Genomic DNA, 14258 nt, shown 5'->3' with positions numbered 1-14258 from the left:
TCAGACCAGATACAGGAGAGATTCTGAAGTGGTTCCAGACACTTTTTGTAGAGATTTCGAAGATATTCAAGATAGATTCAGGTCATATGCATAAGGCAAAAAGGGATTGTTTAGCTATCCAGGTGGTACTAAGGCACAATCTGCGGTTATCTAGAAAAACTTCAGGCTGGGAGTCGAGTAACATTCAGAAGAGATTTTGAAGACATTGAGAAATAATAGAGGACCGATTCATAGTTTTAAGAGGGTTTAAGGTTTAGAGAAAAGATGAAGTAAAGTGCAGGATCCAAAAATGTAGACGGATTAAGGGCTTAGACTATAGACCACGCTTGATATTCATAGGTTCCCAGATGAAACAGTCGGGCACTCTGCCAGTACCATCTATGAAACAAAACATGATCTTACGTATACAAATAGCGTATTCAGTGGTTAACATGGGGTCTATATATGTTTTGGTTTTTTTAATGCGGGAAAATGCTGCTTGTGCAAAATCTTCATGAACTTTAAAATAGAATATGGAAGGTCAAACTTGAAATTGGTGACCCAGAATGAAAACTATGCAGTAGGTAATAATGACCAATAATTTATCCAATCGAAACGTATACATGTATTTAATTATTTATTTTATAGTGTTAATAATATAAGCATTACCATGAGACTTTTGGGTGCTGTGCATCATTTTCAGATACAATTGATGTAAAACGTGTGTTCAGATGACAGTACCATCCTAACGTACAATTGTTTTAAATAGTAGAATGAATAAGTCACCAGACTAAGCAAAGGGCTGGTAACTAGGCAAAGCTGCAAAATAGAATCTATGTGTGCCTTGAAATAGGGAATGCATTTCAAATTCGGGCACAACATAATAGGGACCTGATTTACAGTTTGGGAAATGGGTATACTGTCACAAACACGACGGAGATCCCTCATGCATTATTACAACTGCATTATATCCTGTGGAACTTCTAGCAAGATGAATATATGCCACGTGGCAGTGCTTAATTTGAGCTGGTGGTTTCCGGTGCTCTGCACCAGCACTCAATTGTCAACACTGGCACTTATGATAGCCTGCCACATGGTGCCACTCTTTGACTAATTTAGAGACGTGCACAACTACAGTTGTTTCTTAATTTAATATATCCAATGTGGCAGAAGAGGGTCACATTATGCGTCCGGGTTGAGTCAATTATGCGGCAAGGAAATGCAAATTACATGGGATAATGCAGCACATTTTGTTATAGTATTGCTTTATCATTTCACCTTTTTTTTAACTTGGTAATGCTGTTATGTCATTGGTTTCCTAATACAAAACGGTTGGGCACCGGAGGGTCAGAGGGAACAAGTTTAGAGACCGCACAGGATTAAGTCCCCCATGGAAGTACATATAACACAAAAGAAATCCTGGGGTCTAATGTTAAAGAGAAATAGGTGGTATGTAGGGTGAGGAGGGAAAACCTAATGTGCGTGATGGAACTGGAGAAAGCTCCAAAACCAAGGTCATACAATCACCGTGGGTAACTAACCCCATCACATGGGATTTTCATCCCAAAGAAAATCTCAAAATCTCAAGGGGCGGCAGCGCCCTTGTGTGAGACGTGAGTACTCTGTGCTACGATTATATGCACCAAGAAATTGGAATAAATCCACAAATGGGCCTGAAGTGAGTGGGGATTGCAGTGCTGGTAGTAGTGTATAAAGGGGAGTGTATTAAAACTAGTGACGGGACGGCCAGAGGACTTCTGTTAAACAATGCCGTACCGATATTAGATTAAAAAGAAGTAGGGGCAACACTAATCGGTGTGATCAATGAAGCAACGTGAGAGAATGTGGTCGACATGTTTCAGCCATAGCGCCTATCTAGGCTAGGCTTTCATCAGGACCTAGAAGCTACTGCAAGGAAAAAACAACGTGACAAAGGATATGATGAGCACCCTCAACTTGATTGTAGAGCGCAAGTCTCCTCAGAGATACATACAGCACCTAGATAACAGAAGAAGGGGAGACAGTGTAACAATATGTGGAACTGATATGCTCAGTCATGACTGATAGGAAAAATATAAACTTGAAGCATGGTCCACTCACCCGTGCAAACTGGGTGGTAAAAGGACCTCCACCTGGCAACCGCTCAGGAAGGAACACCGCTCTGAAAAGAAAATGTAAGGCTGCTGAAGGGGGCTTACATATCATGAGCAAGTGTGAAGGAAGTGGGAAAATCAACTGAAAACGAGGGAGAACTGCCAGAAACAGTGTCTGCACAAGAAAATGAGCTCGGTGAGATCATCGTGAAGATTAAAAACGTGGCTAAATGCTGAGCAGATAGTCGGAGTAATGTGAGGTAATACAAGTCCGTACAGAGGCGAACTAAAGTTGAGGCAAAAAATGCAACGCTCGAGGGTAGGCGCCTTCAAATTCAAGTGATCAAGTGAAACCCAGAGAGCGAAAAAGCCTACCTGTCCGTCGGGGAACCAGGCTGGAATGAGCCTGCAGCCGAAGGTCCCGTATGGTTGGACGGAGGCGAAAGAAATGGAAAACTCCCGGCTGATGGATGGCCAATCGCGCGACAGGTAAAGTATGCGTGCAAGAGTAGGAGCCAATGCGAAGCGCTGTCTCAGCTAGCTGGCTGTAACCTGGGAGATGGAAATGACAGGGCAAGAATGACGCTGTCAAAATATAGCTGGCTCGAGCGTCATGATGAGTCAGGGAGATGACGCGGGAGCGTAAAGAATGCGGAAGCCGCTGTCAGGTTAGAAGGTAGGCTGTCAAGGCACGTGTTGCTCTGAAATGCGCGAGGCATCATAGAGAGTACGGGCAGATGTGATTAACACCTACTTTCGCATGGGGTGGCCCGGGGAGACCACGGATTATAGGGCAGACGGTAGGGAACAACATATATATGTGTAAATATACCACGGCCAGAGGTGTTTAAGCCAGTGTATACAGAGGGTAGGCAAGGCAATGATGTGGTGCGGGCTGGATCACAAGTACCCATCTCAGAAATGTGAAAAAAAGGTCAAATGGACAGGGTAAATGTCTTTTATAACGATAGCCAAGGGATATCGTCGTTGAGACCCCGAACATGTGTTTGTAGTTTATACACCCACCTCTGCTCCCGTTTAAAAAGAAAAGCGGAGCTGTCTGTAAGGTGTGGTGGTATGTGGGGTTTGTCAATGACGGTCCAATGTAAATCATCGGGAGCATGATTAACCTCCAAAAAGTGGTTTGTGAGTTTGGTGGAGGTGCGGCCACACCGTATCGTGCTCTTGTGTTCCAAGATACGGGTTTTAATACGGCGGGTGGTCATGCCAATGTATTTCAGCTTGCAAGGGCAGGTGATCAAATAAATCAGATGAGAGCTATTGCAGTTCGTATGGCTCCTCAGAGTCCAAGGTCGGCAAGTGCCAATGTCAATTTCCTTGGTCACAGAGGTAAGACTACATGCAGCACAAGAACCGCATGGGTAATGGCCCACAACTGGAGGGAGACCCCACAGGGTAGGTTGGGTGCATCTCTGGTTAGTGCGTGGGCGGGTATGTACCAGTTGGTCCCTGATATTGCTGCTGCGTTTAAACGCAAAGAGGGGTTTAGGTAGCCCACCCTCACCTATATTGAGAATCTTCCAATTGGTTAGAATGATTTTCTTGAATTTATTGGAAAATTGGCAATAGGTGTGGACACACGTGAGTCTGTTTCCGGATGCCTTAGGAATCTTAGGTTCTAACAGAGCCTCTCGGTTGTTGTTAGCTGCTCGTTTAGAAGCCCTGCGAATGAGATGTTTAGGATAGTCTCTAGCCTTCAATTGTTTGGAGAGATTATTGGCGTGTTCCTTGTATTTGTCACTAGAGGAACAGTTTCGTTTAAGGCGCAGGAATTGGCCAAAGGGCAGATTATCACGCAGAGCTCGTGGGTGAAAGCTATCATATTTTAAAAGAGCATTCACCGCCATGGGTTTTCTGTATAGCTCAGTGCCCAAACGCCCTTCCGAGGGGGTGATGAGAATATCGAGGAATGGTAAATGAGTCTTGGAGTACTCACAAGTAAATTTCAAAAAGGGATCACAGTTGTTGAGCCAGTCTTTGAAAGCCAAAAGAGAGGACAGAGATCCCTGCCACAGTACAAACACATCATCTATATACCTCTTCCATATCGTGATGTGATCCCTATATGGATTGGTGGTACTGAGGACATGTTGTTCTTCAAAAACATGAACGTACAGGTTCGCCAGGCTGGGAGCAAAAATGCTCCCCATTGAAGTGCCTGATACTTGCAAGAATAGCTGGTCCTCAAATTGAAAGAAGTTCTCTTTCATTGCAAGTCTGGCACATGACATGATGAAAGAGACAGGAGTAATGGAGTCGGGAGGATCCTCCCGACTCCATTACTCCTGTCTCTTTCATCATGTCATGTGCCAGACTTGCAATGAAAGAGAACTTCTTTCAATTTGAGGACCAGCTATTCTTGCAAGTATCAGGCACTTCAATGGGGAGCATTTTTGCTCCCAGCCTGGCGAACCTGTACGTTCATGTTTTTGAAGAACAACATGTCCTCAGTACCACCAATCCATATAGGGATCACATCACGATATGGAAGAGGTATATAGATGATGTGTTTGTACTGTGGCAGGGATCTCTGTCCTCTCTTTTGGCTTTCAAAGACTGGCTCAACAACTGTGATCCCTTTTTGAAATTTACTTGTGAGTACTCCAAGACTCATTTACCATTCCTCGATATTCTCATCACCCCCTCGGAAGGGCGTTTGGGCACTGAGCTATACAGAAAACCCATGGCGGTGAATGCTCTTTTAAAATATGATAGCTTTCACCCACGAGCTCTGCGTGATAATCTGCCCTTTGGCCAATTCCTGCGCCTTAAACGAAACTGTTCCTCTAGTGACAAATACAAGGAACACGCCAATAATCTCTCCAAACAATTGAAGGCTAGAGACTATCCTAAACATCTCATTCGCAGGGCTTCTAAACGAGCAGCTAACAACAACCGAGAGGCTCTGTTAGAACCTAAGATTCCTAAGGCATCCGGAAACAGACTCACGTGTGTCCACACCTATTGCCAATTTTCCAATAAATTCAAGAAAATCATTCTAACCAATTGGAAGATTCTCAATATAGGTGAGGGTGGGCTACCTAAACCCCTCTTTGCGTTTAAACGCAGCAGCAATATCAGGGACCAACTGGTACATACCCGCCCACGCACTAACCAGAGATGCACCCAACCTACCCTGTGGGGTCTCCCTCCAGTTGTGGGCCATTACCCATGCGGTTCTTGTGCTGCATGTAGTCTTACCTCTGTGACCAAGGAAATTGACATTGGCACTTGCCGACCTTGGACTCTGAGGAGCCATACGAACTGCAATAGCTCTCATCTGATTTATTTGATCACCTGCCCTTGCAAGCTGAAATACATTGGCATGACCACCCGCCGTATTAAAACCCGTATCTTGGAACACAAGAGCACGATACGGTGTGGCCGCACCTCCACCAAACTCACAAACCACTTTTTGGAGGTTAATCATGCTCCCGATGATTTACATTGGACCGTCATTGACAAACCCCACATACCACCACACCTTACAGACAGCTCCGCTTTTCTTTTTAAACGGGAGCAGAGGTGGGTGTATAAACTACAAACACATGTTCGGGGTCTCAACGACGATATCCCTTGGCTATCGTTATAAAAGACATTTACCCTGTCCATTTGACCTTTTTTTCACATTTCTGAGATGGGTACTTGTGATCCAGCCCGCACCACATCATTGCCTTGCCTACCCTCTGTATACACTGGCTTAAACACCTCTGGCCGTGGTATATTTACACATATATATGTTGTTCCCTACCGTCTGCCCTATAATCCGTGGTCTCCCCGGGCCACCCCATGCGAAAGTAGGTGTTAATCACATCTGCCCGTACTCTCTATGATGCCTCGCGCATTTCAGAGCAACACGTGCCTTGACAGCCTACCTTCTAACCTGACAGCGGCTTCCGCATTCTTTACGCTCCCGCGTCATCTCCCTGACTCATCATGACGCTCGAGCCAGCTATATTTTGACAGCGTCATTCTTGCCCTGTCATTTCCATCTCCCAGGTTACAGCCAGCTAGCTGAGACAGCGCTTCGCATTGGCTCCTACTCTTGCACGCATACTTTACCTGTCGCGCGATTGGCCATCCATCAGCCGGGAGTTTTCCATTTCTTTCGCCTCCGTCCAACCATACGGGACCTTCGGCTGCAGGCTCATTCCAGCCTGGTTCCCCGACGGACAGGTAGGCTTTTTCGCTCTCTGGGTTTCACTTGATCACTTGAATTTGAAGGCGCCTACCCTCGAGCGTTGCATTTTTTGCCTCAACTTTAGTTCGCCTCTGTACGGACTTGTATTACCTCACATTACTCCGACTATCTGCTCAGCATTTAGCCACGTTTTTAATCTTCACGATGATCTCACCGAGCTCATTTTCTTGTGCAGACACTGTTTCTGGCAGTTCTCCCTCGTTTTCAGTTGATTTTCCCACTTCCTTCACACTTGCTCATGATATGTAAGCCCCCTTCAGCAGCCTTACATTTTCTTTTCAGAGCGGTGTTCCTTCCTGAGCGGTTGCCAGGTGGAGGTCCTTTTACCACCCAGTTTGCACGGGTGAGTGGACCATGCTTCAAGTTTATATTTTTCCTATCAGTCATGACTGAGCATATCAGTTCCACATATTGTTACACTGTCTCCCCTTCTTCTGTTATCTAGGTGCTGTATGTATCTCTGAGGAGACTTGCGCTCTACAATCAAGTTGAGGGTGCTCATCATATCCTTTGTCACGTTGTTTTTTCCTTGCAGTAGCTTCTAGGTCCTGATGAAAGCCTAGCCTAGATAGGCGCTATGGCTGAAACATGTCGACCACATTCTCTCACGTTGCTTCATTGATCACACCGATTAGTGTTGCCCCTACTTCTTTTTAATCTAATATCGGTACGGCATTGTTTAACAGAAGTCCTCTGGCCGTCCCGTCACTAGTTTTAATACACTCCCCTTTATACACTACTACCAGCACTGCAATCCCCACTCACTTCAGGCCCATTTGTGGATTTATTCCAATTTCTTGGTGCATATAATCGTAGCACAGAGTACTCACGTCTCACACAAGGGCGCTGCCGCCCCTTGAGATTTTGAGATTTTCTTTGGGATGAAAATCCCATGTGATGGGGTTAGTTACCCACGGTGATTGTATGACCTTGGTTTTGGAGCTTTCTCCAGTTCCATCACGCACATTAGGTTTTCCCTCCTCACCCTACATACCACCTATTTCTCTTTAACATTAGACCCCAGGATTTCTTTTGTGTTATATGTCATTGGTTTCACCTCATTAGTACCAGTTTACCACCTACATTTTGCAATAAGCAATAGAAAGGTGACCAGACCAGTTTTGCAATGGGCCTTCCACCACACGGCAACACGTGTTGCTGCATTTTCAGTAACTTTTGAACTGTTTGAGCTAGAATTTTTTGGTAGAGGTTAAAATCTGCAGATTATGCAACAGTTTATGGATTTATGTGGCACATGCATCAAACCTATAATTATGCAAAAACCACTGCTACTGCACAATCGCATAATTCCAGTGGCCTTGAATAGATCTTAAAAATGATTAATACCTGCCTCCCAAGCCATTCTTATAGCTTTGGGGACTGGAACAGTGCGACTTGTCACATTTGGATGAGTGCAACGGGTAGTCATTGTGTTGGTACTGATATTGGCAGCGCTGGCAGGGACAGTGGGTGGTGCAAGCTGCAAATGGTTTCCTAACAAGGGCCCCGGAATTTTTTTTTCCACAAATTAGGCACTGCACATTTGTAATAGAATAATCAATTCGCCACGCTCTCAATCAGACCCTAACACCGACAGAAGTAGATTTGACTGAATTGAGTAGAGTGGTAAAAAGATGGTATTAGAACAGCCATGTTTGCCCCCTGAAACTGAGTGTAGTGTGCAGTACATATCATAGATTTATGAAACAAGTACTATATTGGTAATCACAGAGAAGTACATTTGTTATGAAAAGTGTAATTGTTGGTACTTAAAAATATTTATAAGAGAGCTATTCAGAAATGCAAGAACATTGGCAGTTGGGCATGTTTTCCTTCCAGCGTCTCGCTGAATAATGACATTTGTTCGTTCATGGACTACATTTAGCCTCTTTATTCTATATGTGAAATAACTTGTATAAATGAGTATAAGAAAATGCAGTGAAATAGACAGTAGAATATTTTCAGTATAAAATATCTTCTTACCGCTTAAAAACAACCTTCAGTGCATAATTAGCTGTCAATGACCGAGATAATGGAATCCCCAAACGAGGTAATTTTACCTTTAGTGAATCAGATTTTCCATTTTCCTCGGGAAACAATATAGATATTGTTCAATAGATTATAGGTTAATTTTATCTTGCTTTGATTGTTAATTATTGTCAGGAATTAGGATGTTCAACTGAATAAAACCATTTACAAATGTGTGCTTTTGTTATTTTTTTTATAAGAGAAAGTGACACTTGCGAATGAAACATCTTGGCTCTATGACCTTTGGGTTTGGTGAAAGGCACCCGCATTTCTTTTCCTTTTTAGTAACCCTACTTTACTAGCATGCCATGCTTCCTGTAAAGTATCAAGCATTGGCAAATCCAATATGTCTGGCTAATAACTGAGAGTATATCTTCACTGACTGGTGAGTTTGCATGTGCGGTAGTGTGAATGGGTGGCGGGTGAATGGAAGAAGGAGCAAATGGTTGGATGAATGTTTGCTGCTATCCATGCGGTTACTCATCATCCATGCATGCCACTCATCCTGGCATTCATCCATTGAGTTATTCTTTCATTCACCCACTAATCCAACAATACTGCCCACACACAAACACACACTCACTAACTTACTCACTCACAGACCTATTGGTTTTGCTAATGCTTGTCTTTTATTGTCAACTGAACTGTTGGTCCTCTTGCAGTGCTTCCAAGAATCTGCAGTAAAGACTCCTCATAAAACGAATTAACCTCTGTAGTTAAACATTGTGACACGTAATGATGTCTGGCCATGAAGACTGTTGAACTAGTTTTGATCCTGGCAATGTTTACGCCAATAAAAATTACTTTGTTGCTGCTAGCTGCACTGTGACCTTTATGTTGTATTTTGATTCTACAGAGCGGGGAACACACTTCCTGAAGACCTCATCAGGCTGAGGTGAGGCTAAGATGAGCATAACCAGCGACGAAGTGAACTTCTTGGTGTATCGCTATCTTCAGGAATCAGGTACTTTTTTACCCACGGTTACTCTTTTTCTTGTGTCTCATTTATTAAAGTTTTTTTCAAAATCAAGCATTCAATAATCAACAATTAAATACCTTAAAAAACAACTGAGAAAAAGAAAAAAGAAACACCATTTAAACAATATTAGATGTGGGCAATGACATTGATAACAAAAACAAATAATACCAACAAAGATAAAACCACAAAATAAAAACCAAAATAAAATTTAAATAAAAACCAAGAAATAGTACAAATACCTTGATTACACGGGTATATAACTACAGTTAGTCTTACTGCAGATCATGTCACGTAGGTAAGATGTTAGTTCTTTTCAGAATCGTTTAAGCACAGTTGTGTTTTTGGGAATGGATGATGGGTTTTTTCTCACTAAAAGTCATGTTGCATCAGAGCCAACTGTTTCAAGAAAGCATAACACAATGTGTGACTCAAAAATCTCAGATGAAACCTAAAAACTGGCATTGAGATGACTGTTGCGCCTCATATGAATATACTACTGGGCAAGGTTTACTATAAGCAAATGGTAACTTTGCTACCCGACAGCAGGGCTAGGGAATTAAATGCGGAAGCCCATGCAGGCTCTGGAGTTGCAATACTGAAGGGGCAGGCAGAGGGTTTACCATGTTTGACGGAATAAAATTGTCCGCTTAGTCAAATAATTTGTGTGCTGCTGCAGTCACACCGATACTGTAGAGGAATAAAGGTTGGAGAGGAGCAAGGGAGGTTGTTAGCTAGTGATTGACTAAAAAATGCATGTCATAAATGCTGTCCTATGGAAACACATAGTATAATAGTACTAATATACACTGAGACTTGGGGACACTTGGATTGGGATTTGTCTTGAATTTGAATAGCACTCTCCAACATCCAAAGCATGGGATAGCAATTATTTAGCATATTTTTGTGTTTCTAATATCTGTTAGTAAGTATGTCACTATAAAATAAAATAAAAAAGATGCAAGTCTATCCTTTCCTACTATGGCCCACATTCCGAGTTGGTCAGGAAAGTGGGGTAGAAATATTTGGCCTAGATGCTATCCCATTTACTGGCCATTATTAGTTTCGAGGCAAAAATGAGAAATATACCACATTTTTTTCCTCCAAAACTCCAGGTCCATTTCCACTCCCTTCTGCTTTTAAGTGGGAAATGAAATGTAATCAGAAAAGCAGGTGATTTTCCAGTTGAAATTTTGAACCTGTTAAAAAACTTTTGATTTCCTGGGTTGATAATTCCACAGAAAACCCTGCCTCTCATTTCATTGGGTAGCGTCAGCGTTTATGGTAAACGCTGACTTCCCATTGGAAAGGAGGGTTTTCCGTAGCCTCCCTTTGGCTTTTTGGTCCAGCCCACCCGGACTGGCTCACCTGCTTCCCGGCTGTCGTAAAGACTTTTCTTATCTGCTTGTTCATTTAACAAACAGATAAGAAAAGTCTTGACGACAGCCGGGAAGCAGACTAGACCGCGCGCATGCTGTGCGCATGCATTCCGCGTGCTCTCTGTTTGCAAATGAGCCGGGATGAGAAGGGGACACGAGTCCAAAACACATATTGTCTATAAATCACTTACCTTATTTAATACATTTATCAGCAAACAGAAGACTGAAGTTATGCACAACATTTGTTACAGAAATGGAGCAAAGTGATCCTTCATTTTGCAAACAGCACAAAAGGAACAAAAATTGATTTCCGTGTTTAGCAAAACAGGCAGCTTTATGTAATGTGCCCTCTGGTCTGGTCTCTGGGGTTCGAGCCAGCAGCGCGCCTGGCGAAATGTAACACCAATATCCGCTACTTGACCGCTTGCACGTTTTCCCTGGCTATCATGCATGTGAGGAAGGCACATGTAACATGAAGAACCTGGTTCCTAGGTCTAGAAAGAAGCAGTTTCACCACGTTTCCCCCCCTCTGGATCCTATACATTTTAGGATAATGCAGTCAGTGGCCTAGCCAGTGCATCATTGGCCCTGGTGCAAGGAGGGAAATGTACCCACGGCAGTCATTTGATCTGTGAAATGCAGAAATACCCAGGCCTCTGGGTGCCGGTGCCACTTCACCCACTGCTTGCTACACCACTCTATAGATTAAACCCACCTGGAGCCGCTCGACGCCACAGGCCTCCGGCTGCCTCTTTAAAGGGCGGGCCGGGCCTGGGAGCTGTTCCTGAAACCGAAAGCAGTGCGAGGAGGGCTGGGTGGGAGCAGGGAGTGTGCCGGGTTCGGGGAGGGAAGCGTTACCGGAGGGTTCAGGGAGGGCTCATCAAAGCTTCTCTGGGGCTCGGACAGCGGGGACCGTCTGGACGGGGCCCAGCCATGGCGGACCCACCGGGAGGCGGCTGCCGCTGCCTGCTTAAGACCGTCACAGTACAAAAAGTGTGGTCTTGGTAGCAAACTTATTTGGGTAAAAAGAGTAATAGAAGCAAGACATACCACTAATTCATTATGGCATTAAATCCAATTTATTTGGATTTAAGGAGGGATACAATCCCTAATGCGATTAGGTTCAAAGCATGTAGCAAACAAAGGCAACCCTGTTGCTCAATAACGTTTTCAGTGCAATATATTACAGTGCTCTGGGTGTGGAAGGAAAGGATGGGGGATATAGAGTGATAATGTGTAGGTAAGGGACAGGAAAAGGGTATTAGTGACATATATACATCCACATTTCTGGGTATCAAATTTTCCAGCCTCAAAACGGTCAAGAGTTCCAAACATAACACATAACTCTTATGGACATGTAATTCTTTGTAAACAATGTCGCCGGGGTTTGTGTTGTGTGGGTGTTGTCGGCGTTTCGACCCCCTAAGGCAGGACTGGATAGTGTCCTTGCGGTGGGGTCTTCATCAGGACTGAAGGGAGCACCTACTAGGTATGGAACGACGGGCAGCCTCGGCCGTGTTAGTGGATGATAGGGGCCAGTGGAAGCTCTCATAAAATGAGTTGGAATTGCAGCAGTGTCAGCTTGCAAGGTGTGGATAAATCAACTAATTCTTGCATCGAGAGCGTCTTGCCGAGCGACCAGTATTTTATTTTGCAAACCGAACTATGTACTAATAGGTCTCTTCATAGAGTAACAAATCATAGGTGTCAAAGACCAATCTGCCTAATTAACATTTATTAGATGGGTCAACCCCTTTGTATTTGGTTACAATCACAGGGATGGTGGCTTGCAAAGGACAGCAGACCACCATTCTTGCGATTGTATTCCAAAACTAACCCGAGTTCCTTAAAGGAACTGAGGCTGCTTTTCCAACAACAACAAAAATGTAAAGCTTAATTGAGAGAAGGCAGAGGTCCCCTTCACCACTATCTCCTCCCCCTGATGCTGCCATCCCGATTCTCAAAGGGGAAACGGTCCAAACGAGACACATTCCGATTTGCGTATCTGGTGCTACCACAACTTGGGAGTCAATAACTGAACTATGGTTTGTGACTGGAATTATGGGTGCAAACCATTGGTATATTTTTCGCTCGTGATTTTTAAGGAACTCCCTTTCCAAACTGTTACTCAGTCTTAATTTCTCATCTAGTTTTATGATGATGAAAAGGTTTTTTGTATTGCAAATTAGGCTCAGTACATATATGAAAGGGTTTTAGAACTTGTAATTCCTGTATTTTATGGAATAGGAGTGTTTACAAATTCATCTTAACTTTAGTATAGTCTCATGCAAAGTGTCATGTATTCAACATTGGAATGTTGAGAGCTCCATTGAAACCAATGTAGTAGCTCCGAGCTTATAATGGCAGGTATAAACCCGGAGGACCAACATTCCATTGGTTGTCTTCACGTTTCCTCCTTTTTGATTTGGAATGTTCAACCCTTTGTCTATGGAATGTTTCTTAAAGCCCTTCTGCCTCAGGCTATGCTGGTTGTTAAAATCCCTCTCCCTCGTTATAAGCCCCACCTGCGTACAGGCCTATAACTTGAATTCAGGGCATTTAACAACCAGTATAGCCCTCTGCGGAGAGCTATAAAGATATATTGTACAATGTGTAGTAATGGTCCGAGAGTGGTTATAGACTTACCAAAGCTTTGTCCTTAAGCATAGAGTTTCTTGTGTTTAAGATAACGAATTTTTCATTTAATATAGTTGGAGTATATTCTTCATTCTTCAAAGCCACTGTTATATTTCTGTGGATTTTATATACAGTACATAAAATGTGTCTAATAGTTATTTACTGGCGGCATGGTGTAGTGACAATATGTAGAAGTGACTTTGTACAAATTCATGAATCACATTCCTGACAAAACTTTTTCAAACTATATATAGTGAATGAATTACCAAAATGACAATTCAATAATTGTATGGTGTTGTGGCAATGTTTTAGAAATATCAAAACTGCATACATTTCAATTTGTTACTGATGACCCCCAAAAAAATTCTACTGGGACTCTTACTTAGAATGGTTAGTGCAGGAGCTTACTGTGAAGCTTATTATTTTAAAATTCCTTTATAGAGCCTTGTTACTTCCAATAATAGACTTTGCTTAACTAGCATGTCTTTCCTCATGCAGTTAGTGTATTTCAACTTCATTTTTGCATTTGCAGGGTTTTCATAAGGACTTTGAGGTACCCTAAAGTATGGTTTAGGATAAATTATTGTCCTTGTGTGTCTTCTCTGTTGGAGCTCCTTTGTGTTGAGGGTGGGCCATTAATTAATATATAAATTTACTCTTGGTGTCAGGGTGGGATGTAAGCTGGAATTTGACTAAACCACTTTGCTTCTTCTGGTTAGAGTAGAAAAAAGTGTATGCTCTGTGAATGTGACTAAATGTCCTAATTCCTGGTATTTTCGTTACGTTTGACAATTCAAAGGTGGTTTTGGTTGTTGTAGTATAATGGGCTTCTTTTAGATTTGAATAGTTTAATAATATGTTGTGTTTAATTGATCTGCAAGTGTAGGGACTGGTAAAAATTAGATACAATTAAATTTAAATATTAAATATACACAATTGTTTTG

At 42.8% G+C, this 14258-nt stretch overlaps 1 protein-coding gene across 5 annotated transcripts in view; it reads left to right on the top strand.

The window, feature by feature from the left end:
* Positions 1–14258, top strand: part of LOC146805136 (F-box-like/WD repeat-containing protein TBL1X) — a 738509-nt gene that overhangs the window by 556341 nt on the left and 167910 nt on the right. For all 5 annotated transcript variants that reach the window (XM_085622288.1, XM_085622291.1, XM_085622290.1 and 2 more), the window contains one exon: positions 9179–9286. In XM_085622288.1, coding sequence (XP_085478414.1) covers positions 9229–9286 — 58 coding nt within the window. In that variant the 5' untranslated portion in view covers positions 9179–9228. The remainder of the gene's footprint in view (positions 1–9178; positions 9287–14258) is intronic.

This window comes from Triturus cristatus, chromosome 8, assembly GCF_964204655.1.
Source record: "Triturus cristatus chromosome 8, aTriCri1.1, whole genome shotgun sequence".
NCBI classification, from domain to species: domain Eukaryota; kingdom Metazoa; phylum Chordata; class Amphibia; order Caudata; family Salamandridae; genus Triturus; species Triturus cristatus.
Note: the sequence above shows the minus strand (reverse complement) of the source record. Positions and strands in the feature narration are given on the sequence as shown.